The 24,810-nt window shown below is 49.8% G+C and overlaps 13 protein-coding genes across 13 annotated transcripts; 9 read left to right on the forward strand and 4 right to left on the reverse strand.

The window, feature by feature from the left end:
* Nucleotides 1-141: 141 nt before the first annotated feature.
* On the forward strand, nucleotides 142-1,148 carry BO79DRAFT_196309 (glycosyltransferase family protein; the record flags this gene model as incomplete). Its single annotated transcript, XM_025681194.1, has 2 exons — nucleotides 142-284; nucleotides 354-1,148. The coding sequence occupies exons 1-2, from the start codon at nucleotides 207-209 to the stop codon at nucleotides 1,146-1,148; spliced, it is 873 nt and encodes a 290-aa protein (XP_025539006.1). The 5' UTR covers nucleotides 142-206.
* A 550-nt stretch (nucleotides 1,149-1,698) lies between these two features.
* On the forward strand, nucleotides 1,699-3,165 carry BO79DRAFT_209493 (SDR family NAD(P)-dependent oxidoreductase). The gene is made up of 10 exons (XM_025682611.1): nucleotides 1,699-1,834; nucleotides 1,900-2,044; nucleotides 2,106-2,192; nucleotides 2,256-2,318; nucleotides 2,387-2,494; nucleotides 2,552-2,603; nucleotides 2,654-2,742; nucleotides 2,809-2,871; nucleotides 2,929-3,007; nucleotides 3,054-3,165. Exons 1-10 carry the CDS (start codon nucleotides 1,788-1,790, stop codon nucleotides 3,074-3,076), a joined length of 756 nt encoding a protein of 251 aa, XP_025539007.1. The 5' UTR covers nucleotides 1,699-1,787; the 3' UTR covers nucleotides 3,077-3,165.
* BO79DRAFT_196314 (methionyl-tRNA formyltransferase) lies at nucleotides 3,108-4,586 on the reverse strand. Its single transcript, XM_025681195.1, has 4 exons — nucleotides 4,316-4,586; nucleotides 4,186-4,256; nucleotides 4,008-4,135; nucleotides 3,108-3,954 (listed from the first exon to the last, which is right to left on the reverse strand). The coding sequence occupies exons 1-4, from the start codon at nucleotides 4,572-4,574 to the stop codon at nucleotides 3,213-3,215; spliced, it is 1,200 nt and encodes a 399-aa protein (XP_025539008.1). The 5' UTR covers nucleotides 4,575-4,586; the 3' UTR covers nucleotides 3,108-3,212.
* A 162-nt stretch (nucleotides 4,587-4,748) lies between these two features.
* Nucleotides 4,749-7,454, forward strand: BO79DRAFT_174578 (uncharacterized protein). The gene is made up of 5 exons (XM_025679751.1): nucleotides 4,749-5,024; nucleotides 5,080-5,173; nucleotides 5,227-6,520; nucleotides 6,575-6,606; nucleotides 6,660-7,454. Exons 1-5 carry the CDS (start codon nucleotides 4,780-4,782, stop codon nucleotides 7,413-7,415), a joined length of 2,421 nt encoding a protein of 806 aa, XP_025539009.1. The 5' UTR covers nucleotides 4,749-4,779; the 3' UTR covers nucleotides 7,416-7,454.
* Nucleotides 7,455-8,547: 1,093 nt separating this feature from the next.
* On the reverse strand, nucleotides 8,548-9,137 carry BO79DRAFT_21700 (uncharacterized protein). The gene has a single exon (XM_025683342.1). It carries the CDS (start codon nucleotides 8,967-8,969, stop codon nucleotides 8,595-8,597), a length of 375 nt encoding a protein of 124 aa, XP_025539010.1. The 5' UTR covers nucleotides 8,970-9,137; the 3' UTR covers nucleotides 8,548-8,594.
* Nucleotides 9,138-9,306: 169 nt separating this feature from the next.
* On the reverse strand, nucleotides 9,307-10,247 carry rho1 (Rho family GTPase RHO1; the record flags this gene model as incomplete). Its single annotated transcript, XM_025684021.1, has 5 exons — nucleotides 9,307-9,459; nucleotides 9,522-9,656; nucleotides 9,740-9,937; nucleotides 10,073-10,100; nucleotides 10,180-10,247. 5 exons carry the CDS (start codon nucleotides 10,245-10,247, stop codon nucleotides 9,307-9,309), a joined length of 582 nt encoding a protein of 193 aa, XP_025539011.1.
* Nucleotides 10,248-13,173: 2,926 nt separating this feature from the next.
* BO79DRAFT_229216 (uncharacterized protein) lies at nucleotides 13,174-13,730 on the forward strand (the record flags this gene model as incomplete). The annotated part of the gene is made up of 3 exons (XM_025684022.1): nucleotides 13,174-13,285; nucleotides 13,379-13,564; nucleotides 13,642-13,730. The coding sequence occupies 3 exons, from the start codon at nucleotides 13,174-13,176 to the stop codon at nucleotides 13,728-13,730; spliced, it is 387 nt and encodes a 128-aa protein (XP_025539012.1).
* A 1,197-nt stretch (nucleotides 13,731-14,927) lies between these two features.
* BO79DRAFT_196323 (mitochondrial 54S ribosomal protein uL24m) lies at nucleotides 14,928-16,191 on the forward strand. Its single transcript, XM_025681196.1, has 2 exons — nucleotides 14,928-15,373; nucleotides 15,438-16,191. Exons 1-2 carry the CDS (start codon nucleotides 14,957-14,959, stop codon nucleotides 16,071-16,073), a joined length of 1,053 nt encoding a protein of 350 aa, XP_025539013.1. The 5' UTR covers nucleotides 14,928-14,956; the 3' UTR covers nucleotides 16,074-16,191.
* A 275-nt stretch (nucleotides 16,192-16,466) lies between these two features.
* Nucleotides 16,467-18,298, forward strand: rtt106 (putative negative regulator of DNA transposition (Rtt106)). The gene is made up of 4 exons (XM_025684786.1): nucleotides 16,467-16,678; nucleotides 16,776-17,108; nucleotides 17,174-17,530; nucleotides 17,587-18,298. The coding sequence occupies exons 1-4, from the start codon at nucleotides 16,573-16,575 to the stop codon at nucleotides 18,159-18,161; spliced, it is 1,371 nt and encodes a 456-aa protein (XP_025539014.1). The 5' UTR covers nucleotides 16,467-16,572; the 3' UTR covers nucleotides 18,162-18,298.
* Nucleotides 18,299-18,547: 249 nt separating this feature from the next.
* On the forward strand, nucleotides 18,548-19,894 carry BO79DRAFT_229219 (uncharacterized protein; the record flags this gene model as incomplete). Its single annotated transcript, XM_025684023.1, has 7 exons — nucleotides 18,548-18,646; nucleotides 18,802-18,915; nucleotides 18,963-19,025; nucleotides 19,157-19,199; nucleotides 19,586-19,646; nucleotides 19,788-19,806; nucleotides 19,841-19,894. The coding sequence occupies 7 exons, from the start codon at nucleotides 18,548-18,550 to the stop codon at nucleotides 19,892-19,894; spliced, it is 453 nt and encodes a 150-aa protein (XP_025539015.1).
* A 624-nt stretch (nucleotides 19,895-20,518) lies between these two features.
* BO79DRAFT_238208 (uncharacterized protein) lies at nucleotides 20,519-22,119 on the reverse strand (the record flags this gene model as incomplete). The annotated part of the gene is made up of 5 exons (XM_025684787.1): nucleotides 21,938-22,119; nucleotides 21,690-21,792; nucleotides 21,414-21,545; nucleotides 21,043-21,107; nucleotides 20,519-20,581 (listed from the first exon to the last, which is right to left on the reverse strand). Exons 1-5 carry the CDS (start codon nucleotides 22,028-22,030, stop codon nucleotides 20,519-20,521), a joined length of 456 nt encoding a protein of 151 aa, XP_025539016.1. The 5' UTR covers nucleotides 22,031-22,119.
* On the forward strand, nucleotides 22,031-23,812 carry BO79DRAFT_21792 (casein kinase I). The gene is made up of 5 exons (XM_025683393.1): nucleotides 22,031-22,311; nucleotides 22,368-22,437; nucleotides 22,497-22,645; nucleotides 22,699-23,104; nucleotides 23,163-23,812. The coding sequence occupies exons 1-5, from the start codon at nucleotides 22,183-22,185 to the stop codon at nucleotides 23,741-23,743; spliced, it is 1,335 nt and encodes a 444-aa protein (XP_025539017.1). The 5' UTR covers nucleotides 22,031-22,182; the 3' UTR covers nucleotides 23,744-23,812.
* Nucleotides 23,794-24,707, forward strand: BO79DRAFT_21798 (uncharacterized protein). Its single transcript, XM_025683395.1, has one exon. The coding sequence runs from the start codon at nucleotides 23,899-23,901 to the stop codon at nucleotides 24,490-24,492; it is 594 nt and encodes a 197-aa protein (XP_025539018.1). The 5' UTR covers nucleotides 23,794-23,898; the 3' UTR covers nucleotides 24,493-24,707.
* The last annotated feature ends 103 nt before the right edge of the window (nucleotides 24,708-24,810 follow it).

Here is a 24,810-nt window from a genome sequence, read left to right on the forward strand (position 1 = left end):
CCCAGCTATTGTCGTAACTAGCTATGGGGTTGGTTTGACAAGGTTTGAAGAAGTCTCCGCCTTTTAATGCGCTGTCACTATATACATAGAGTTCATTCGTTCCGCCGGCCGCATGCGACAACTGCGACAACTCTGGAACCTGCCACATCCTCAATAACACATCGTCGGTTCATCTCAAACAATACATACAGCAACCTCTTAGTCCCATGGAGTCATGGCTGTCCTGGACTAGCCTCTTCCTGGCTATCGGCTTTACTGCCATAGCCTGCATATTTACGCTCATTGTAAGCAATTCCTTGCACATCATCTCCCCTATACAACCAAAGCTAATCCACCCACTCGATAACTTTCAGGTCCTCATCTACGCTCTCGCCAAATCACAAAACAGCCAAGTCCCCAAATGGCGCCCACGAAACTCCCCGGTTCATCTCCTAGTCGTCCTCGGTAGCGGCGGCCACACAGCCGAGATGTTCTCTATGCTCCGGCGCATGAACCTAGATCCGTCCAAATACACCCATCGAACCTACATCGTAAGCTCTGGGGACAATTTCAGCGCGACGAAAGCTGTTGAGTTCGAAACAACCCATATAAACCATCATGTCAATTCCAATGCCAAAATCGCATCACCAGAACCCTCCTACACCATCGTCACGGTACCCCGCGCCCGTCGCGTACACCAATCCTACCTTACTGCGCCTTTCTCCACACTGAATTCCTTCTGGTCCTGTCTCTCGGTCTTGCGTGGTCTTCATCCGGACCAGAGCCGGCATTCTCGCCCAGCGTCGCATCTATCCCCTCCATACCCGGACCTCATCCTCACCAATGGCCCTGCCACCGCGGTCTGCGTCATCGTTGCCGCCCGGCTACTTCGTCTATGGCTGTTTTTGTGCGGGCTGATTTCTCCTTTTGCGCCCGGAAAAAGGACATCAGAAAGTGACTCTGCAACAGCGCCAGTGCTCGCGCCGGGTACCTACCAGCTGCGCACAATCTTCGTTGAATCATGGGCTCGTGTGACTACATTGAGCCTGTCGGGAAAGCTTCTGTTGCCTCTGGCCGATCGATTTCTGGTCCAGTGGCCCGCATTAGCAGGGAAGAAGGCGTGGCCGGGAATGAAAGAGACAGAATACGTGGGTACACTTATGGATTGAGTGTCCGGTGTTGATTCTCCGATTCTACAAGCCTTCAAAACTTCGATTGCTTTGCGGTGTCTTGCGATTTGATCTTAGCCTGTTGTATCTATAGACATATCATACATGATACCCCTTGGACATTAATATTAGACCGTCGGGTCATCCACCATGTTTCTTAGCAACAAGCTGTCGGGCCCTACGGGCGATCAGTCGGCGGCGGGACCACATCGAGGGGCCGAACCGAGGTATACATGGAGACAGTAAGGTTGGTCTCCCCTCTTTTTCTTCTGCATTGTACCTGGCAGGGGTGATCTGGAAACTAATAATTCTTGGACAATGATGATACCACAATTAGACTCACTAAGACTGAAAACCCAACAGCATTCTTGGGCCTTATAGTAGAAAAAGCGCAGCTATATAGTGCAGGTGCACCACCCCCTCCAACCCTGCAAGTAGACAAAAAGACCGTAAGTCACGTACTAGTCGGACGGAGGGTTCCGCAGCAGGCATTAGTTAACTAGATGAGCGCCGCCGACATAAGCTCCGATTGACCCCGCTTCGTCAAGTACTTATCTACTACTTCGGTGTGTCCTCAGGTCGACTCAGCTCTGCTAAATCTGCTTCTATCGATTCAATCAACTATCTAGCCATATAATCATGTATTCTCTGCGCAATCGCGTTGCTCTCATCACGGGCGGCTCACGGTATGTTCACTCGCTCCGTTGTGTTCACCTTTTTGGAGCATTTGTTGACGATATGGGATGTTCAGAGGGCTGGGTGCTCTTGTAGCCCAGAAATACGCCGCCGAGGGTTGCAATGTCGCCATCAATTACGCTTCGAGCAAAGACGCTGCTGAGAAATTGGCCGCGGAACTTCAAGAGAGTTACAAGGTCAAGGCTATTACTATACAAGGTGTAGGTTGTGACGAGTGTCATTGACGGAGTGCTGGACTGATATCGTGGCTGTATCATTTAGGATGCCGGTGTTCAGAATGACTGCATTAACGCTGTCAAGGCCACCATTGATCAGTTGGGGGGCCTGGATATCATTGTTTCGAACGCAGTGAGTCGCTACTATCCCGGTCCGTGTCAGCAATAGGGGAAAATTGACTGAACGCATGGCCAGGGTTGGACCAAAATGACCAAGTTCAATGACTTGGACGCTATGAATGACGAGGAATGGGATAGAGTAGGTGTCACAATGGCGTGCACCCTGTAGAGGGTCGCCGTGATTTGCAAGGCTAACGAATTCCTCAGTGCTGGTCAATGAACGTAAAAGGCCACTTCTATCTTTTTAAAGCAGCACTGCCCACATTCAACGCAAACCCCGAGGGCGGCGTGTTCCTCCTCACTTCATCTATTGCGGTAGGTCCTCTACGAAGGTGAAATAGTAAGATGCGCAAGTGTTGATCTGCAAGATAGGCCGTTTCGCCAACTGGAAGCAGTTTGCCATATGCGATCACCAAAGCAGGAGGTAAGCATGCCGCAATGGACGCTTCGCATCCCAATTAACATCAGCAACAGGACTGCACATGGTGAAATGCCTTGCACACACTCAAGGTAGCAAGGTCCGCGTGAATGCGGTTCTTCCTGGCCTTCTTTTGACTGAATGGGTAAGTAGCGCCATCGCAATGGTAGTGGATCTTGGTGGCGGTAGAGCTAATGTGGACGAACCATAGGGCCAGCGCTTCCCTGCCCAAGCAATTGAGGGGTGGACGGCAAAGACAGCCCTTAAGAAAGTGGTAAGGCTCTTGACCAATCCATGCACGGTTTCCGCCTATTAACGAGGTCGTGAACAGCCTGAGCTTGAAGACGCTGCTCAAGCATATGTCATGCTTGCGCAAAATTCATCTATGACTGGGCAAGAGATACAGATCGGTGAGTGCTCTTGCTTTTGTTGTCTACAACAAAACTAACTTTTCAGATTCCGGCTTCTCCTTCAAATAGAGAAAATGTGGAGCCTTGCGAAGTAGACTTTCTGATGTGGCATTGGGCACTGGAACGGGTAAATATTAAGTGCTAGAGCTGGTATCATGACGTTAGCAAGATAGAACACATATCAGTTTACTTTTATCACCAGTCCCTACACAAGAGGGTTGTAAAACGGCGTAAAGCCCACTTCACCAGAGTAAAATGTCCGGTCACCAACCATCCGAGCCTTCAGAGCAGCGCGAAGAGCGTCGGCATTCGGCTCCCCCTCCACTTTCATCTGGTGTACCTTAATGAGCTTCCCATCTCGCGTGAACACGTAAACGCCCTTTCCCTTTGTAGAATCGATGGGATGCGTGCCATCTACAAATGGCAAGCCTGGAACAACAGAGAACTTGTCGCAGCCTTTGAGTGGTGTTACTTCTTCAAACTCGGTGAAGATAACTCGCCGGTGTTGGAAGGAAGGCTTTTCACTGGACGCGTTGCTGGCAACCAATGCCTTACTCCAGAGTGGACCCAAAACGCGATTCCTTCTGCTAATGTCCAGGAATGACCAGTTTTGCCAATCAATATGCCTGTCCTCCGGCTTGATCTTGGCCGCATGGACCAATGGGCCGTCTCCTTCAGAGGCTCGCCAGCCCGCATCTTCCACCGGGGGAACAAAGAGACCTTCCCGTATACCCTTAACGAGAATATCCGCGCCCTTCGGACAGACTAGATTCAATAAATCGGGTACTGTGCATGCATCGGGATTGGGAATGTCGAAGCCAGGGGCTGGAGTCTGCGCCAGGATAGTGCCATGATCGAAGTGCTTGAGATCAAGCGTCTGAAGGGTGACACCGGTCTTAGTTTTACCGGCTAACAAGGTATGATGTAGTGGTGCAGGGCCCCGGAAGCTTCAAGTATTGTGTTAGCGGGGTCCGTTCGTGGGTAATCTGCGACTGCATACTCGGGAAGCAACGATGGATGGACATTTAGACCTCCATACTTCGCGCCGTTGAGAAGCCGCGGAGGTACGAACAGCCCAAATGAGACGGCAATGATCAGGTTTATAGGGCCACCGGGTAGCGTAGGCGGCTAACAGTGTCAGCACGTAGCCATAGCAGGTATCAACAGCTGCGAGTTACCGTCCAGCCTCGAAAAGTATCTATCTCGTGGATCGGAAGCGACAACTCCTTTGCGGCCGCTTTGATGGGAACTGCAACATAAAAACAATTAGCTGCGCGAACAACTTGTCAAGCTTGCCTAGATAAGTACCCTCGCGGATCTGCTTCAACCCTCTTCCAACCTTCTTCCCTGGTCTGCAAACGACATCAATTGAGGCAATCCGATCCGGTCGCTTGACATGTTCTTCATGGAGAGCTTTCAACGAAGCTATGCTGAAATCGTCAGATCCGCAAAAGAGAATCCGGAGTGGGTCGTAGGCCTTCGTCGCGAGGCATCTATGTGACAAGGATGGGAAAAGACCGGCTCGTCTGTAGGCACAGAGAGCTCCAGGTCCCCGCAAGAGAAACATGGCCAGCAATTGACGGCGGCGATTTGCGGGTGACGGAACAATCAAACAGTCGCATCCGCAGCAGCTCCGGCAAGTTCGCCGACCTCCCATCTCCACCACGTGATGTCACCGCCGCCCACTACTCCAGTCCGTCTGGTGACGATGAGTGTTTCTCACCCAACTGCACTGCTTCACTGTGAGCTGGAGCTCACGGTTAGATGGTGCAATGCCGGAGAGTGATTTAGCGTCAGTGATTCCTGCGCAACTGTCGTTCCTCGCTATATACAACCCCCGCCTCGGTCCGACCGACGAGACAATCCGCGACCAAGTCGTCTTCTATACATCTCGATCGGGTCGATCGCGCCGACGTGAAGGCTCCGCGGCTGACGATGGCGACCAATACTCCAACGATTACTGGAATGAGATCTTGCGACAGATAGGACTGGCTCAGGGCATGGTAGGCTTTGCCAGGTGGGATTCGCTCTACATCGTTCTACCACAACTGGCGCTGTACTAATGATCCTAGGGACTTTTCGCAAGGGAAAGCAGTCGATTACGTCGAAACCGAAAAGTCGCAGATTATTCTACATGAACTTGAGAAGGACTGGTGGATTCTAGCTGTAGGTAGACTTGCGCCGGAGCATCACATCAATAGCTGCTGAGCTTGTTACAGTCTGTCGACCTAACTCGCCTCCCACTTGATCAACCTAGCACAACTTCCTCTCAGCGCGATGCCTCGTCTTCTTCATTCAGCTATTCCTCAAGGGAGATGTCTCCTCCTGCTTTGCTAATACAACAATTGCGTCGAGCCCACTCCATCTTTCTTCTCCACCACGATTCGACACTTGACGCCTTATACAGCCGTGTTGGCAGACCCACATTCTGTGCTCTTGTTGATAATTTCTGGTGGAGGTTCGCATGGACCTGGGAGGTTCTTCTAAGCGGAAACCCCGCTGTTGACATATACAATGGCGTCAAGCTCTCCGCTGGGGGTGAACTCGGAATCGGCGTTGGCGAAGAAGAGTGGGGAAGCGGGGAGAGGGAGGTTTTAGAGGACTTTGTCGCCCGCACAGATGGCCTCCTGGACCTGGTCGTCTCACGATTTGGTGATCCTGGCTCCTCTGACAAGGAACCGGCAGCAAACAACAGACCGGGAGATTCGCTGAACATAGGTGACGGCGAGGATCGATGGCTTGGCTCGGGAGCCTGCCCTAGGCCGGCAGATGGCGTTATATTTTCAGGAGTCGGAGCAGTCTCTAGACCATCCCTCTTGCGAATCTCACAATGGATGGAATCAATCTATAGATACGGCGCCGACGCATACGGTGTAGGCGAAGACCCAAGCTCACCACGTCGTCGAAAGCGGCGAAGAAAGCACCGCAGCAAACTAGCTGGAAGCGATCCCACCAAGCAAATGATGGCGGAACCTCAAGCTGCAACACCCGATCGCCCTTTCTCTCCAGGTATACCACCTCCACTCGTGGTAGGAACAGCGGAGTCTCCGCAGGCTCCACAGAAGTCGAGCTCACATACCAGTGGCGAGAGTTCACCAGTAGGAAGCGATCGAGGAAACGATTGGATAGGCTTCAGGACAGAGACATTTGTGAAATATCTCACTCTTGGCTATGGCTCGTCTTGGGGAGTATCGTCGGGAACAGCCAGTCCACACCCGCGAGTCGAGGCTATAAAGCGAGAAGACAGGCCGATGAGTCCAGACAAACAGACGGATTTGTCTACTGATGCCCCGGGAGCCATTAATGGGGAGGATCCTCAGCCCAGTGAGGGCAAAAAGATTCAGAGCTGTGGGAAATTTCTCGTTGGCCTGCTTTCTAATACTGACAATCAGAGTGCACCTATGCAAGAGGGCTCTGACCCAACGGAAAGTCAGACAGGGCCATCGCAGAATAATATAAACTACAGACGCTTGCACATTCAATTGTCAGAGTCTACGGAGCCGGCTCTAACAGGTAAGGAATTCAACGTGTGATTAGACCGTCCACAGCTAACCAGCTTCGCCTAAGGCTTGACAGAACTGCAAGCAGTAGTCTACATTGTATGTCTTCCCTACACCACACAGCCTTACTACCTGAACTAACAGACTTACAGCATCAACCATTCATATATACATTTCTATTTGATCCCGCAACCTCGACTCTATCCGACCCGACGCTATATCAAACCATCAGCCACCAACTCAGCCCGCTCCACAAGTCTCTCAGCAATTCCACATCACCTGCCACCGCAGAACTTCGCATTTCCATGTCCGATAACGCCCTCGACATCAACAAGCGATTTACCGGCAAAAGCCAGCCCGTCTACAATCTAGTCTACGATCAGACAAACTTAACAATCCGCTCTTCAATCCCGAACATACCAGACCTTGGGTCCACCGTCAGCGAACCCCGGGATCCAGCCACACACCCATGGTCGCGCGTCGAGAGCCTCAATATCCACCACCGACTCTTAAGCACCCACCTTGAAACCCGCTCGCGACCTCTCGAGGTCGAAAGAACCTGCAAGACCAGCCGCGGCTGGTGGATCGTCTGGATTCGGATGTCCGAACCCCCCAGGCAAGAACAAGGGAGCACAGCCTCCAACGCCAGCGTCCAGACCAACACGGAACCGGACAGCAATAATGCCCCCCTTCAGGAAGCATTCATCGTCCGCAGATCCAGTGACTCCGTCTCTCCGTCCGGACATGCACGCAACAGTAGCAGCACTCGGTTCTTCCGCGATCTGGGCGGGGCGTCGTCGCCGGGATTGCAAGCATCGCGGACCGATACAGGACCGGGGAAACTTGTCGAAGGGCTGGGCCTGGACGCAAGACGATATATTGAGAATCTACTCAGCTTGAATAGATAAGACACGACATGATATATATACATTTACCAACCAATAAAGAGACTCGATTGGTATTCTTTGACAGTCACTATTTTCAATGAATATGGTAGATCATTCACCCTGCCAGTACTACCACTTTTAATACATTGAATCCTGAACCAATCAGACAAAGGAGAATAGCAACTGTAAGTACTACTGTAGCCGAAGGTAAATAATTCACTATCCACTCAAAACGAAGATCATACCCACAGATAAAACCCACCTACAAGCGAGGCAGAAAATAGATGCTTCACACGATACATGACTCGGAGTAAAAAGAAGCATGAGATACAGTGAAGTGGATATGCAAGATATGACAGGCAATGAAACTGAGTAGTTAATCGTGCCTTGATTCAATAATCCACCTTGAATTTGTTATGCTAAACTCATGATGTATATATTTCAGTCCTCAAGTACCTATAGCAGAACACCCAGTGACTAGATCATCTATCAGCATGCATATAACAAAACTATACAAATCAAATATAAACTACACCCACTTCTTCCTATGAAAAAAAGTACATAGTCATGTAGGGAAGAAAACCCAGGTACACAATTGTGTACGTAGTTAGGATAGTTCATTACCCCTGAAAACGATTAGTCCCGTCCGTAAGTCACATACAGAACCGCCGGTACGAACGTATGTATGAAAACAATTGAAATTGAACGGGTTCATTACATACCGCATAACAACTTAATTCCTATTTCTATCATATACTATAAATGACTACATTATATCTTCTGCTTTATAAATTTATCTACTACGAATCTAACTATTTGTTCCTTGTTTTCCTCACTACTATCGAGTTTCCATATATAGATGGGAAAACCAGGATGAGTGGTCGTGGTTGAACTTACGTCTTGACTTCTATCTAGTTCGGCTAGTTGTTACTATCATTAGACGCTAGCTATCAGTGGATTGGCAAATCCCCCCTTGGCTTGCTGTCTACTATCCACACCCCCCTTCCCTGTCTGTAGGCTGCCGAATATCGCCATGTTAGGCTATGGAGTGTTGCTATTTGAGGTAGGTCAGAAAGTACGGATGCTAAAATAGATGGTTGTACTAGGAGAATACGCAGTGCATACGCAATAGGATCATCACAGTACGAGAAAAGAGTGGGAGAAAATGGTGGATTAGTAAATAGTAACTTAATAGGCGTGCTAGATATTCCTCATGTCTGCTCGGAGACCATGACGATAGAACATGATGCAGTGCAGTTTCGACTGGATAGGCTGCAGGACATGTAGGAGAAACCAAGCCAACGACAAATTCCATGCATTCTCTTTAACCGAAACAGGGGAAAAAACAACAGAAGTGGGGGATAAGACTGCGCTGAGGGGAATCCGTACAAAGTGAGAATCGGGATTCCGATTCTCGACTTCTTTTTCTTTCCTTGGACCGGATACATTCGAGAGATTTGACTGATGGGAGAGACGTGAGACGAACGCATTCCCCAGTTGCTCAATTCCGATCTGCAGTACTCGGGGGTAGCGAGGACGTTTGCTTTGAAGGCAACCTGGCGCCCTTCTTGCCATAGTGACCGAGAACCATCCCGTTAGGCGCCTATGGAGCTGGAAACCGATAGGAAAGAAAAAAAGAAAAAACCCACGAGGTTATGAAGACAACGCCTCCCTAGAAAATCAAATCAAGTCTGCAAAATAGAAAGTCGACCAAGTGCATAGCCAGATATCCCATGAAGCTCATGTGCCCGTGATTGAACATTATCCACACTCGCATCCGGGCACACATAGTGGAACACGCCAACGGAATGACCCCCTCTTAATAAATAGTAGAAAACCAAAGGATCAGACGCTTATCCGTTCATATAATCTCCGCATGAAACAGACCTTTTGCGAAGGAGAGAAAACTAGTTTACAGGATAGTGCACTTCTTCTTACTCTTGTGGGTCTTCGTAAGAAGGGCAGCCCGGGTGGCAGCCTCGAAGACCTCGCGGACACCCTCGTTGGTGCGCGCAGAGCACTCAAGGTACTTGTAAGCACCGATCTTCTTGCGAACCTCCTCACCCTAATCGCATATTAGCCTCTATATCGGGGGATGATGCATCCTTTTGGTCGTGTGCCACATACCTGCTCAGGGGTAACCGGCTTTTGGGAGGTCTTGTGAAGCTCCTCGATGGTCTTGGGGTCGTGGCGCAGATCCATCTTGCAGCCAACAAGGATGATGGGGAGTCCCTGACAGAAGTGGAGGACCTCAGAGATCCACTATAATGGTATTAGTTATCTGGAAAGTAGGTCCTTTGCCCATCTGCCCGCTAAGGAGACCAGGCATGTCGCGGAGAACTAACCTTCTCCTGGACGTTGTCGAGAGAATCGGGAGAGTCAACCGCGAAACAGATCAGGATGACATGGGAGTCAGGGTATGAAAGAGGACGAAGACGGTCATAATCTTCCTGACCAGCCGTATCCCAAAGGGCAAGCTCGACGTGCTTGCCATCGACCTCTACGTCGGCGACGTAGTTCTCGAAGACGGTAGGGACGTACACCTAAAGCGTGATAGGGTCAGCTTAACAGAAGCGGAGTGCTTGTTGACTGGAAGGCTAGCCAGATATCTCGGGATGGCCATGGGGGGGTGAAAGACGGCAATAAGGATCAGGTCAGGAGGGTCGGTGGAAGCTAACCTCAGGGAAGGTACCCTTGGAGAAGACGCTGGTGAAAAACAAGAAGCCAGAGTTAGTTCACTGCTTGATCCCTATGTAGCGAAATTAGAAGAAGGGAGGATACTCACATCAAAAGACAAGTCTTACCGCAGGCACCATCGCCCACGATGACGAGCTTGCGGCGGATTTCAGCCATCTTTCGAAGCGTGGAGGATTAGCAAAGGACGAGGAGGAAGAGAAGTTGAATAGAAATGAAGGGGATGATGTGGTGAAAGAGTGGCCAACGACAACGAGCGAGGTGGGAAGCTGTTGTTGCAGGAGTGGATGGATGGGGGTGTTGGATGGGGGAGGTTGAGAGTAGAGAAAGGGACAAGTCAGGCGCCCGAGGAAAAGGGTTATCACGTACGGTGCAGGGGAGTCGTAGGCGCAACGGGCGCGGACTAAAATATTCAGGGAGGGAAAGGCAGGGTGAATGGCCGAGCCAAGAGTTTCCAGTAATAAACCCAACAAACGAGTTTACGAGGAAAGAATGGCACGAAAGGTAGAAAAAAAAAAGTTCCCAAAGGAACAATGATGAGGAAGGGAGGAGAAGGTTGTTGATAGAAGGATGGAAGAGAAGAGAGGGAGAGGGAGAGAGAGAGAGAAAGAGAGGAGAGGGAGAGAGACAATGCTTGGTGCAGCTGGATTGGTACTGCTGCTGCTGCTTTGCTGCTGGCGTGTGTATGGGTCAGTTATCGGCGGTTGGCCCCAGGGCTGGCTTTTGGCTCCTCCTTCGTTTGGGCGACGTTCTGTTCTTTCGTAACTTCGTTTCCCCCCCCCCCCCCCCCCCGTCCTTTCAGGTGAGGCTCCCTGTTCCCGAAAAGTAGGGTGACTAAGGAAAGGAACCTGACCAAACCCAGACTAGAAGGGCCTGAAACGGTTGGCAAGCGACATTTGGCCCAGCCCCATCCACCTTTCCTGGTGAAAATGCTATGTGGCTGTGAAAGCCAGTTAGTTCTTTTATTATTTTTATTTTATTTTGATTTGATTTGATTCAGATTATGACGATTCTATTTTCCACCCACTCTCTCTCCCCTTTCACTCCAATTTCCCCATTCATGTGATTCGATTAATTTATTCTCTTTCCTCCCATCTTGGACACACTTTTATTACTGTATGTAGATGACTACGGAACAAAAGGCAAAAAGAAAGAAAAAAAAAAGTATCATACTTGGGAATGACGTGATATGCTTTCCCAGTCTCCTCAGTAGGACACAGTACAGTTTGATGGCTTGTATCGCATTGGAATTTAATAAAATGGTTTATGGGCCAACCAGATGAGAGATGTCGGATAATCGTTCCACGCCCTTTCTTTCTCTTTCTTTTCTTTCTTTCTTCTCCATCTCTACAATTGCCATCACTCCTTTTCTTCCATCAACTTAGTACCTCCTTTTAACAGGCACCGAATTTGTTTCGCTCGTGACCCAGTTTGTCTCCTTCGACAATCCTGCTTACTTAGCTGCCTAGTTTGGTCTGCCTTCATTCTCCGTCGAAGCCACCGTGGCTGAAGACTAATGACAGGGTGAACGCAGTAATAATCGACATTACCTACGAGTATCAGTGGCACTTACGTATTGTCGTGGCCCGTGTTTATGACTATGTATTCATTCCCAGGCATTCAGCCCAGTCAACCTTCCATCCAATCTCTTCCCCTGTAATAGTTGAGCTCCTTTTTTGCTGCTATTAAGCTCCAACCTAACTAGTTCTTCGGTCCATCTCGGCTGCGTAGTGGTAAGTTAGTTAGACTAAGCACTGAATAGTTGTCAGTCGTCAGACTGCATTGCCTTAGCCTTCTTCTATATTCCGCGGGCTTATCTTCCGAACAATTTCGAAGGAGGAGGGGGGGGGCTGCAAAAGTAAAAAGGTAAACAAAAATTGCCTCCTACAATTGAGGCCATGTCATCGTCAATATAATTCGTGATAGTACTACCAGTAACATGGTCCATTCTACATCCGCAATAAAAGAACTTCCGTCGACACCATAGTTACCGTCACCATAGTCGGAGAGAGCCTAGAAGCCTGTGGGCGCCCCAGGGAGTCGGAGCTGTCGGCTGTGGCTCCATACTTCTCCTAATCGGCGGTGTCGCGTCCCTCCGGTTGTCTGGGTAAGCTGCCACAGTATTTTGTAACTTATGTGTTCCTCTCACTTCCATGCTTCAGCAATTAAAGATAGCGATAATCAAGCCAGCGACCTCCAAGTTTAATACATTTTTCGGGAGGTCAAGCAATTCCTCGATTCGCTTTACTTTACTCATTCGGGGTTTCCCTGCATGCTACCCCAGCTTTCTTCCTTGGACAGACATACCGGCTGGATTTCACTTATGCATCTTGGATCACTCATTACATCGTGCTACACCACACACAGAGTACTCCGGCCCAAGAAATAACATCATAGTCTGCAGCTTGCAATGATGTAGACGGCTGGTGGTGGAAGGGATAACCCAAAGACGATAACCCTGCAGGCGCCCTATCTTTACGCTGATTCGTTCCATAGTGGATGTCCCGATAATCCAAGACTGAGTGTGTAGATACCTGCTGTACGGTCTGCATTGGCGATCCGAGTATAGCCAGGCAGCGGTCAGATTGCTTTTTCAGCGAACAACTCATCACCAAGCCATCCTTTATGTGGGAATTATGGAGTAAATATGATGATATTTCCTGCAAAGTGCCTTCAATTTCCAGAAGAATGACAGACCATCGGCACTCAAGATAACCATCGGACCTTCCGAGGGGATTAGGCTTAGCCTGGAAGGAGTAACCAAAGGTACGTACTTCTGGTGCGGTATGACGGTAACCTTCCAGACCCGCTAGGGGGGAGATGCTTCCTTCAATTACCGACAGCAAAGAGACGTGGCGGTGCAATTGATCGCCATGCTCTTTACCAAACATGGTCGGTACGTATATTCCTCCAGTGCAAACGTCATCTTTGACTGGAAGCAGGCAACTCCTTTATCTCTTTCCTATTATGAATATCAGAACAGATCCAGGATCGAAAGACGCAGAGGATCACGGAGTATATAATCACCAACCCAAATAGCTGGTTGTCAAGTGGGGTGGTTGTGACCGCACTTGAGACTCAGCAAATGGCCTGCCTGACGTTTCGTATGCGGAATGCGGAAGTGCAGGAAAGATGCTGCAAGTCCGCGGCCGAGACGCTTTACTTCCACTACGGAGTCGATTTTCCGTACTCTCCGAGTTCCTTCGTGCGGAGAAAGCAACCATAGATAATCTGCCACGGTCTTCTGGGTCTAGTTGCTGTACGAGAGCAGGTCCTGTGCACCTATAGAGTACATGATCTTCTCTGTTCTGAGTCAGTCTCTCAGACAGCAAACGCTATCGAAATGCTGCTAGCTCAGTCTTGTGCCTGGCTGACTTGGCAGGCTGTTGTTGTGTCTGACCGAACCTGCTTATTGCCTACTGATCGTGTCAGATGCTGTGCCGAATCCATTTGGGGACCCGTAACTCTCAGCAGTGGTAAGACATGATCGGTGACACCGTCCCAAAGATCCGCTACATTGGCATTTGTCCTACAGGAGGCCTCTTGCAGTAAGGATGGCAGTCACCGATGGATTACGAATCTACACAATTGTCTGCCAACCCACTTCACAGTGTCGATAGATTTGGACGTTGGATTAGGTAGCTCATGAGCGTGTGTACCTTCCCGGAGGATCTACTCAGTACCTCGCACATCATTGAACAAGTCATCGCGCGAGAGGTCCCTGCGTTAGCTCGCCGGTGATCTCACAGAGCAGAGTACACTGAAGGACGCTGGGCATGTACCGGAAACACTATGTTGTTGCCTGCTATGGATACCTGTCGCCAATGATGGCATACCCCTTGTGCCTTCGGGGTTGACGAGGATGGCGGCTGTGCCATGAAGACCACAGCTGATATGAATTCAACAAGAATTCAGAAGATTGAGATATCCTATTATAGTATCAGTTCCTGCAGCGGGAATATTTGGCGTTACTCTTTGGGAGACTATGAGGACAGGGCCAACCTTGTGGGTTTTAATGGACCTTAGAGGTAGCATGAATTATTTGCAACATGATACACTCTTCTTTCTTCTGATATATAAAGCAAGTCTCCCGCAAATAACACCGCACACTGGATGTTACGATGTTTACATCTATAGGAGACGACCAAAATAGCACTTATACCCAAACGAAGATGGCATGACCAGTCTTTGTTGAACATGAGTGATGATCTCGAGTATAGTTGCAATTGATCCATGGTTAATGACCAGCCCTGTGCCATAACGACTTATATGCTCTGTAGAATAAGGCTAAGATCCTCAGTCTATATTAGTCCTCTTTGGCCTCTATGGTTTGAGAAACACTGACAACGATGCTTCAATTCGTACTGGTCAAACAATTCTCTCCGTTTCTCATATATATTGGGGGTTTCACTTTTCAGGATCTTCGGATTCTTGAAGTAATCCTGAGTACTGAGATATGAAGTGTACCTTGTCTCGATCGGAGGGGCCTTGGAAAGGTATTGATGTGAGTACTACTTACCTAGTCCTAGGCGCACGTGCTAGTTTTGGCGCTATGGCCAGGCTTTCTTTGATGGTAGCTGCTGCATATCTGCTGGAATGTACTCAATTATATAGTGCTTATAATAAAACGATCTTCAGAGACTGCTAAATAAATAGTCACTAGCAAATGTTGTGACGAGACAAATTCCAGTGTGTACATACTCAGTAGTACTAGTAGTTTCGGAACCCCGTCATTTTGTTTCCCCATTGGCTCTCCATAGTCCCGGTCACGTGCACGAACCAGGGCCGCAATTTTCCCTCCCGAGCATCTCTCAAGGCTTCCTGGTGACTCCGCGGGAACAATCGGCCATTGCTGGGCAACAGTCAAGATGCAGAAGGTCATTCGAAGGACCGCCCTGGCGCGGAACCAGGCCACGCGGAAAGCAGTTCGAGCCTCCAAATCAGCCGAACGCGAGGAATTGAAGGACAGTCTAAGGCAGCGCTTTGCCTACAACCGCATCGAGCTCGATAACCTCCGCGCGGAAAGACAGCGACGCCGTGAAGACTGGCTCCGTGGACCCCTGGCTCCTCAGCGTGATGCCGGTCTTGAAGGGAGGCTTTTCGGTGCGTTAAGCCCTCAGGCAATGAACCCTCCGCCTATTCCGGAGCACTTGCGGAGACAGTACATCAACATTGCTCCCGGCGACCGAGTATGCATCATGAAGGGCAAAGACAAGGGCAAGATCAACGAGGTTACTAGGGTGGATGCTACGACCGAGACTGTTGTGGTCAAGGATCTCAACATGGTATGAGAATATGTCTGGAGTAACCACTGTTTCGTTTGCTGATCCTTGGGTTTTCCAATAACAGGCCGATGTCCACTTCCCCGACTGGCTGAATGAGCAGTATGGCAACTCGAGCCCCTTCCAGTCCGTGAGCCTGCCTCTTTCCATCGACGATGTTCGCCTTGTCGTCGCTCTCGATGATCCTGTCACCGGCGCCACACGAGATGTATTGGTTGAACATGTCCGCGGCGGAGAGCCTTTCCTCGAACGCGACTACGGTACCGAAACGCCCCGACACACGAGATACATTGCCGGTGAAGATATTGAGATTCCTTGGCCCCGAAGTGACCCTGCAGAAATGAAGGATGAGGCCTGGGACACGCTCCGTATGGAAGTTGAAACGCCCACTTGGATGCCGTCATTGCACTACGCCCCATTCCCTCCCAGCGTCCTGGACGAGCTCCGCAACAAGTTCTCGAAATACAGAACCAGACACGATGAGGAGTGGGTGGAAGCTAGGAAGTTGGAAGACTACAGAAGGGAATATCTGCAAAGCCGGTCTTTGTTGACACCCAGAGGTGAATTCTTGGCCATGCTTCAAGCCAAGAGGCAGGAGCGCCAGAACGCGAGGAAGGATGCCAATGGAAATTACATCCTGGATGATAAGACGGTCGGATTCATTGAGAACTTCATGAAGGAGAAAGCGACCAAGAAAGCCTAATTGCTTGCTGGGATTTCGTTTGGTGTTCCGACTTGTGGGAGAGTGCGCCTGGGTCTTTTCTGTTTCATTTACCTTTTCCTTTTTTTCCAATGGGTGTACACAATTATACTACTGTAGCATAGAATCTGAATGTATAAGATGAATAGTATGGATAGGCTGCTTCCCTGCAGCAACCAAACTGTAGGTTGATTTGAGTACAGTTACATCCGTCGCAAGAAGACTGGACGTAGGCGCGACCGGACCCAATCTTTGCGGACTACTTTGCCCCAAATGCGCTCGAAATTATGGATGCGCGCGCCCACGGGTCGACAGGGCCGCCAGGGGAGAGGTCTGCAGCTGCGTTCCTTGCTAATTACTTTCTTTCTTCATCCATCCGATCCGCGTCCCGGTTTACCCATTTCTCCCCCATTCAACTTCCCTTGTTCTAGGCGGCCTCAACAGGTTTGACTTACGCAGATTACATATATAAGCGTCATTGGGGCTGTCAACCTTCCACAGCATGGCTTTTGCCACGATCAACTCATCGGTGCCGTCCAGTATCCCGGCCATTGAGGACGCCTTTGCCGCCCAACCAGCGCTCAAAAAACGGGTTTACGATGCGATCGGTGCGTGTTATGTCGCTTAAGACAACAATCTACTTTCACCCCACAACCCCATAGGAGGTGCAAGGACTGCGGGCTGACCCTCTTATCCTGTAAACAGCACATACCCCGCAACATGGACTTCTCTTCGAAGATATCGCGAAATACACTTCCAGCCTGCTGGCCAGGACTGCAACCGCCCCCGTTCGGCCTGTCGAGGTCGTCACCGACGGCCCGGCCATGAAGAAACGAAAACTACAGAATGGAAATGCTACAAGTGCCCAATCCTCCGGTGACCTGAAAGCCGATACTTCGCTCCAATTCTACATGCAGGATGTTTCTTTTGCTGTTCCCCAGCGGAAGAAGCTTACACTCGAAATCACCGCGGGATTCCTGCGTGCGAGAAACCAGACATCGAAGGAGGTCGAGTTTGGAGTGCATTTGGATAACATACGTATGTGTAGAACTATGGTTGACGGAATTGGTGTCAATGCTGACAATGTTGTTCGATCACAACAGATCACGTCTTGTGCCTCCCCGTTCCCGAGAAGAACCAGCGACAATTTAATTTCTGCATTATCCCCCAATATGCGGACGGCGTCAACTCACCACCTGAAGGTGTAGCTGCTCCCGATGCCATCGTATGGACGGTCAACGACGGACCGCCCAAGGCAGCGTTCTCAGGAAATGGACAACAGCTTGGAACCGATAACGAAGAAACGGCTGATAAACTTGTCCAGCGGATACTAAACGACAGCCTCCCACGGACCAAGGTTGTGCGTCCAGATGAGCGAGAGTTCGTGAGTGCTATGCCTGAGGCTCACCGCAAGGGGGAGAAGGCCTATCATGTCAAGGCCTTCCGCGGCAGTAAAGAAGGTATGCATGGCGTGTCCTTTCCTTATGTTCCCTTGTCTAAAAAAGTTACATCTCAGGTTATCTCTTCCTTCTTTCTACGGGAATACTATTCGGGTTCAAGAAACCACTGGTCTTCTTTGCCTTCGAAAACGTCGACTCAATTTCATACACCTCTGTCCTGCAACGGACCTTCAATCTCAATGTTGTAGCTCGGCCTACGTCAAGCGAAGAGACGCAGGAATTCGAGTTTTCCATGATCGACCAGGCCGACTTCTCCGGAATTGATGGATATATCAAAAAGCATGGTCTGCAGGATGCCAGTCTTGCTGAAGCACGACGTGCGAAGCGATACAATGTCAACAGTGCCAAGGGAGACGATGAAGCTGCTGCCAACGAGGAAGGGGCTGTCGAGGAGGAAAGTGAACTACAGAAAGCCCAACGCGAGCTGGAAGATCAAGAGGACGAGGACGAGGAAGATTACGATCCCGGGAGTGACAGTGAGAGCGACGGAAGCGGCTCTAGTAGTGAGGACGACGATGATGATGAGGAGGAGGATGAAGGCGACATGGATGAGGACGGCGAAGAAGACCGAAATTTGGTGGCGGAGGAGCTTGGAAGTGAAGCAGAAGACGTTCCGGCGGAGGAACTGTGAGAGACCGCCTATATATCCAACCTGCTGCTGTATGAATAAGTGACTGTTGCTATGGTCACACCAACACACCCTGTGTGCGATGTGATGAAGTGTATTCGACAATCGCGTGGCTAAATCACTCTACTGGATGGGCGGCCCGTTACACTACACCAGGCCACTCTCGAACGTATGAATTTTTGGGGCCGATTTAGGCCGGACTATGCCCCTGCATTATCTGGCATACGCGCCTGTATGCCGTAGAGTTTTGCCAACGAGGCATTCCACGTCTGATGTAGTTGGGGAAGGAGAAACCGTTTCAAGGCTGCATTGAATGCGTTTCAAACGAGCAGTCATCACTACATGGAGGCCAGTCGATCAGAACAAACCAAGCACAGGCATCCAGTGGGATGTGGGTCATGGACGTGTCAGATGCGTCTAAAATGGAGGAGCCACTGGTGGATGTGCTACGGAGTTGCAGGATGCCCGGCTGTGCGGCGCAGTACTCAGTAGCGACATTTCATGGGAAGTCAGTCCTCCATGGGAAATCCGATCATGACGGCCGGTTACTTCTTCGAGAACACTTCTAATCCTCCATATTATTGAAAAGTGGTGGAAGCCGCCAACCCAATTGGGCTCTTCGGAAGCACCCCTGTGCTATCAGGGCCCCCAAATCCCACTCCGATACCTTGTACCAATGAAATCAGCAGGTCAATACCTTGATAATGAGGACACTGCGGAGCAAAGTAATCCTCGTCCTACTCCTCGTTTGGAAAGAGTGGGGAGGGGTGGATGAGTATTAAGTCTAGTCTCCCAATTCTCAAGTCACTCACTCACTTACTCACAGCCTCCGTATCTATTATGTATCTACTAACAGGTAGGGGCCAGGTAAGTACGGTATGATACATAATTTCCCCCCCGATACGACACCTATCTACCACTAGCAGCTACCGAACACTTTTACTAGTAGTAGTCGGACTACTATTTGAAGTAGCTCGATTGGTTGCCCTGAGCGTCAGGTTGGGTTACAGACTGGTCAGGGGCAGTGCCAGCTCAGCGCAGGTACCTTCAAACCCCTCAAGGCTTCTTAGATGCAGACCGCAGCACCTCACTAGTCACTAGGCAGATTAAGAGTGATTAGCCGCTAGGAGCGAGCTGACAGTCTGTCATTGTCGAATAATATATATGGGGCGTTGTTTTAGCTGAATTGACAGCTACGATCGCTGGCGATTATTGGTAGAGAAGGGGAGAAGGGAATTGGACCGCTGTGTCGGTTAGGTTACTTACTTACTACTTACTAACCTAACTAGCAAAGTACAAAGTCAGTTACTAGTCAGGTTGGATAGTATACGATCTTACTAACCTAGGAAGTTATTATCTGCGCCATTACCCGCAGCTTGCGGACAACTCGCATCCCCTCTGCGCAGGTACTTCAACTCTGGGTTTAGGGGTCCTGGGGTTAATTGTTGCTTGCTTGTTCCGGAGTAGAAATCCGATTGAGAGGAGGATGTGTCCCGCAATGATAGGGGAAAGAGAAGCAATGTGATTCGATTTATTGAACTACCGATCGGATAAACGATCCATAAAGATGAAGTTAGTCATTAGATACGTAGTGTTAGTTCTGTTAGGCATGTGTTGGCTTTTCATGAGCTCCTCTGCTCCAAGTCAAGTATAGGCAGGTTTTATGTTCCGCAGGGAAATAGATTGATACACCACGTATGTACCTGAAATTACGTTACCATGCCAAAAGCAGCTAGACCTTGATGGCCATTTCCATCCTGTCGTTCATTCCTCGGTCAAGGGAGCAACAACAACAACAACAACAACAACCTAGTAGGCACAGGGGGGGGGAGGACAAGTGCAACTTGTGAAAGTATAGTAGTCAATTGTAGTGATTATGGTAAATAGATAGTTGGTTGAAACTAACCTCAATGTCAATTGCGGTGACTATATATTTATTCTTAATAGTATCTATATAGGTAGAAAAAGAGAATAAAATGGATGGATGGATTCCTTTTGCCCACCGTGAGCGAACTCCCGGGGGTTCCATGTTTCTTTTTATTTTATTTTATTTTACTTTTATTATTTTTTTCATTTTTCCCTCCTTGTTTAGTGCTGGATGGAGCTTTTGACGACACACTTAAACAGCGCCAGCCCCATGTGGCACTGGGGTGAAAAAGAGGAGAAGAAGGTAACAATCGTACCATCGAGACCACCGCAATAATAAATAATAATAATAATAGCTTTTCCCATCTGGTCCAGAATCCACTGCTGGCGTCTACTAACCGGAGTAGTGCCCGCTTTCAACCGTTCATCACCCAAACAGGCTGAGCGCTAGCGGCGCCGCTAGTAAAGGTCCCTGGGTCAGGGCGATTCCGAGTTCAGGATAAAATTTGGGAGGCGAATAAGCGCCATTGAAGTCTGCAACTCGATCCTTTCATTGGCTCTCATATTGTATCCAGAGTTTTCTTCACTTCCTTGGGATCAACAGTTCCAGTGTCTGGTAGGCATGAGAGACAACTCTGGGGTAATCTGAAAAAAATGGAGATCTTGTCTCACTCACATAATCTTACCCGATCAGCAAGTGGTGGTAATAGTAGTACTTCTTTAGGAGAGAGAGGTATGTGGGAAGTGGAAGGACAGATGAATGAATGAATGAAGAAATGCATGGGGCCCTCGGGATGTCTCAGTGTAATCAGGTACCATACCCGTACTCCCGATTACCGCCCTTCATCCCCTATCGATGGGGCCTTTCCGGCTCCAATCGCCTGCACTAGTTGATACCAGTTACCCAGTTGTTACCATCGTTACCGTGAGAAAAACCGGGCGGAAGCGCCCCATTTCGAAGGGCGTCATCGGGTTTCGACTTTCTCGAGTCTTTCGACAGGTAAATAAGTTACTTGACTTTACTGGCTTTACTTACCTGAACTAGTAGCCGATACGGCTGTTCCGTCATGACCTGACCAAAACCTAGCAAAGGAACCAGACCGGACCAGACCAAACCTCTCTCTCTCTCTCTCTCTCCCTCTCCCTCTCATCCAACCATCGCCTCTCTTGCCGCGCTCTCTCTCTCTCTCTCTCTCACTCCTCCGTCTCTCTCCTCTTCCTCCTTCCTCTTTTCTCCTGCTCCTGTTATTCTCCGCCTCATTTCTTTCCCTTCTTTTGAACCCTTCCCTTTCCCTCCTTCTCCCCCATAGGCAGGTCGTAGCAGTTGTAGTTCATGCCATCGGCGTGTTCGCTGCTCACCTAGGTCCTCTCTAGTCTCTACCGACCTACTCTTCCTCCCGTCTCCATTCCTCCTATCACTCTTCTTTCCCTTCTTCTCTCTCCTCCCTCCGTCTTCCTCCCCTTCGACGGCGCCCTCCAATTCTACATCTACCACTGCCTGCCCAGTGCGTTTTTGCCGTACTGCCACGCGGTTGGTCGGTAGTAGGGGAATTTTCTTTCCTTATTTTTTTTTTTCCCTCCCTCCCTCCTTACCCCTTCTCGATTAATTCCCTTTTTTCCCAAAATCGAACATTTTATTCCTCGTCCCCTTTCCGACGAGCGCACCCTTAACTGTCAGCCTGCAGCCCTCAAAGCTGTCGGTTCCCCGGAATACCTTGTTCTTCCCTCTCCCGTCACCCTTCTTGCCAACGTCGTCCAAGGGTGCACCCTATTCCCTCCCCGTCCAAATTCACCGGTGCGATTGTTCGAGCGACTATCTATCTCGCCGTCTGCGGTCTCCGATTTGTCGTCCATCCGGGTTCCGTGATTGTTGTATACTGGGGTTCTCTTTCATGAATGGTTCGCATTGGTACCATCGGGCTTCCTGTAAGACTCCGGTCGCCTTTTCCCCCCTCTCCCACCTTCACGCCCCAGGGCCCGCTACTAGACCTCATTTCTTTCGTCATTTATGCCCTCTGGTCGATTATTCTGACCCATCCGTCAGGCTAGTCTCACGTGTAACCGCCGTTGATCGAGTCCTCTAAGCCTACCTTCCCCTTCTCGCCGCCCCTGTCCGCGGTCTCTCAACTTCCCTCCTCCCCTCCCAACTACCGCAGTCATGTCATCCTCCTCGTCCAACGTCGTCGGTGTCCACTACCGAGTAGGGAAGAAGATCGGAGAAGGATCGTTCGGTGTGATCTTCGAGGGTACGAATTTGTTGAACAATCAGCAGGTGGCGATCAAATTCGTACGTGATACTCTTGATGGCACGGGTCTACGGTTCGCCCATACTAATGGTACTAGGAACCTCGCAAGAGTGATGCACCACAGCTTCGCGATGAATATCGGACATACAAGATTCTGGTTGGATGTCGTGAGTATACCCTGGTGGCAATTGTGTTCGTAAGGTTTCCCGGTCCTGACTGGTTGCAGCTGGCATCCCCAATGTCTACTACTTCGGGCAAGAAGGTCTTCACAACATTTTGGTTATCGACCTGCTCGGTCCCAGTTTGGAAGACCTCTTCGATCATTGCAACCGACGTTTCTCAATCAAGACTGTTGTCATGGTCGCTAAGCAGATGGTGCGTACTCCGACCAATCGATATGTGGATGTTCATACTAACATGCTTCAAAGCTTTCACGAGTCCAAACGATCCACGAGAAGAACCTAATCTACCGTGATATCAAGCCCGATAACTTCCTCATTGGTCGCCCGAACACCAAGGCTGCTAATGTAATCCACGTTGTTGATTTCGGTATGGCCAAGCAGTATAGAGATCCCAAGACGAAGCAGCATATTCCCTACCGCGAACGGAAGTCGCTGTCCGGCACAGCCCGTTACATGAGCATCAACACCCACTTGGGACGTGAACAATCGCGACGTGATGACCTCGAAGCTTTGGGCCACGTCTTCCTCTACTTCCTCAGAGGTGGCCTCCCCTGGCAGGGTCTCAAGGCTGCCACCAACAAGCAGAAGTATGAGAAGATTGGCGAGAAGAAGCAGACCACCGCAATCAAGGATCTTTGCGATGGATTCCCAGGTGATTGCGTCTCTTTTCCCTTTTAAAAGGAATCATTATCACTAATCAGATGGCTCAGAAGAATTCACAAAGTACCTCACTTATGTGCGCAACCTCGGCTTCGAGGATACCCCTGACTACGATTACCTCCGGGACCTCTTGACACAGGCTCTCAAGAATGCCGGAGAAGTCGAAGATGGCGAATATGACTGGATGAAGCTCAACAATGGAAGAGGATGGGAGTACAAGTCCTACTCGTCTCAACAGCACCTCCACAACAACGCTCTTCCCAACACCTCTGCCCGCGAGCTACACGCACAGCAGCTCCGCGGCAGCCGGCCCGGAGTGACTGCCGACCGTTTAAACGCCGCTCAGCCCCCGCCTCCGTCTCCGGCCAAGCCCGGAGCTGGCAAGACACGCGACCGGCCAAGCGTCTCAGGCGGCATGCCGCCGAAGCGCCAAAGCGGGGGCCTGGATGCCACGCCGACAGCATCGACTCAAGCACAGTTTCAGAACTCGAATGCCAACATTCCGGGACGCCTGGACAGCCCTGCGAACCCGACGAAGAACAGCCAACAAGGCCAGGGCGCTCAGGGAAACAATGAGCCGCAGCCTACGTTTGTCCAGAAGCTGATGAAGGCGCTTTGCTGCGGTAGGTGATCCAAAATGCATACCGCAAGTTTTTAGGCCTTCCCATACTTATACCGGGATATCCAGGTTGATGCGAGGATGAGCGTGGAATTCTCTGGAATTCTACATGAATCACCTGGTCATGTTGGCTTTTCGACTTTCTTTCGTTATTTCTTGTTCTCAACATGCTTGGGAGGTTTGAAAGGCAGCATGCGATTATACTGTGTTATAGCCCGGGAACTCTCCCCATCCCGTTGTACGTGTTTCGACTTGCCGACGCAGCTGCTGTTGCAGCTGCTGATGCAGGTGAACATGATGTTGACTTTGGGGAGCGTGGATATATTGTTCTTTTTCCTTATTTGTGTCATCCATGGGTCTCGGATCAAGAGCATCTGGCTCCAAACCGCCTGCTCTCGCTCTCTCTCTCTCTAATCTGCCAAGGCAACATCAGCACGAAATGCGTCGGCCTTCGATATAGAAACGACCCTCCCACGTCTTTCTCATCACCCTCGTCATCTCAACACTCTCTTTATGGTGCTACGGCTCGGAACGGCGAACCTGATCAGTCCTGCTTGTGTCATTGCATTTCTTTTCCTCTCTCTTCTTTATTTCCTTCGTCCCGCATTCCCGGCACGAGTCATTTAATACTAGAGTTCCGTCTTGTGTTTGTCAGAGTACATGATCAGTGCCCCGAACCTCTTACCTTTCCTCTTCGACCCGTCTCTGACATCTACCACTCTATCACGTCGGGTCTCTCGTGGCTGGTCTTTCGATGGTAATTTTAATGATGTGGCAGAAGGGCGTTTGGCATTTGGTGGAAGTCCTCGCGTGTCGTCCGGGCAGACACTGATTTACAAAGCATTTTTAGCATTTAAATGTTTGAATATGCGGCCCCGTGGAATGCGTGTGCAGGACTAATTGAGTCCTCGGTCAAGGAGTTCATGCGATAGCGGCCTGCGGCTGTTTCTGTTTACTTTTTTCTTCTTTTCAATTCCATTCTGTTGTGTCGCTATTCACGCGCATTTGCAAGGAATCATTCGGATGTAGCCGTGTGTGTTTTGTTGGATTTGTACTTGTTCCTATCATGCTTTCTGCCG

Source organism: Aspergillus costaricaensis, assembly GCF_003184835.1.
Source record: "Aspergillus costaricaensis CBS 115574 unplaced genomic scaffold BO79scaffold_18, whole genome shotgun sequence".
NCBI classification, from domain to species: domain Eukaryota; kingdom Fungi; phylum Ascomycota; class Eurotiomycetes; order Eurotiales; family Aspergillaceae; genus Aspergillus; species Aspergillus costaricensis.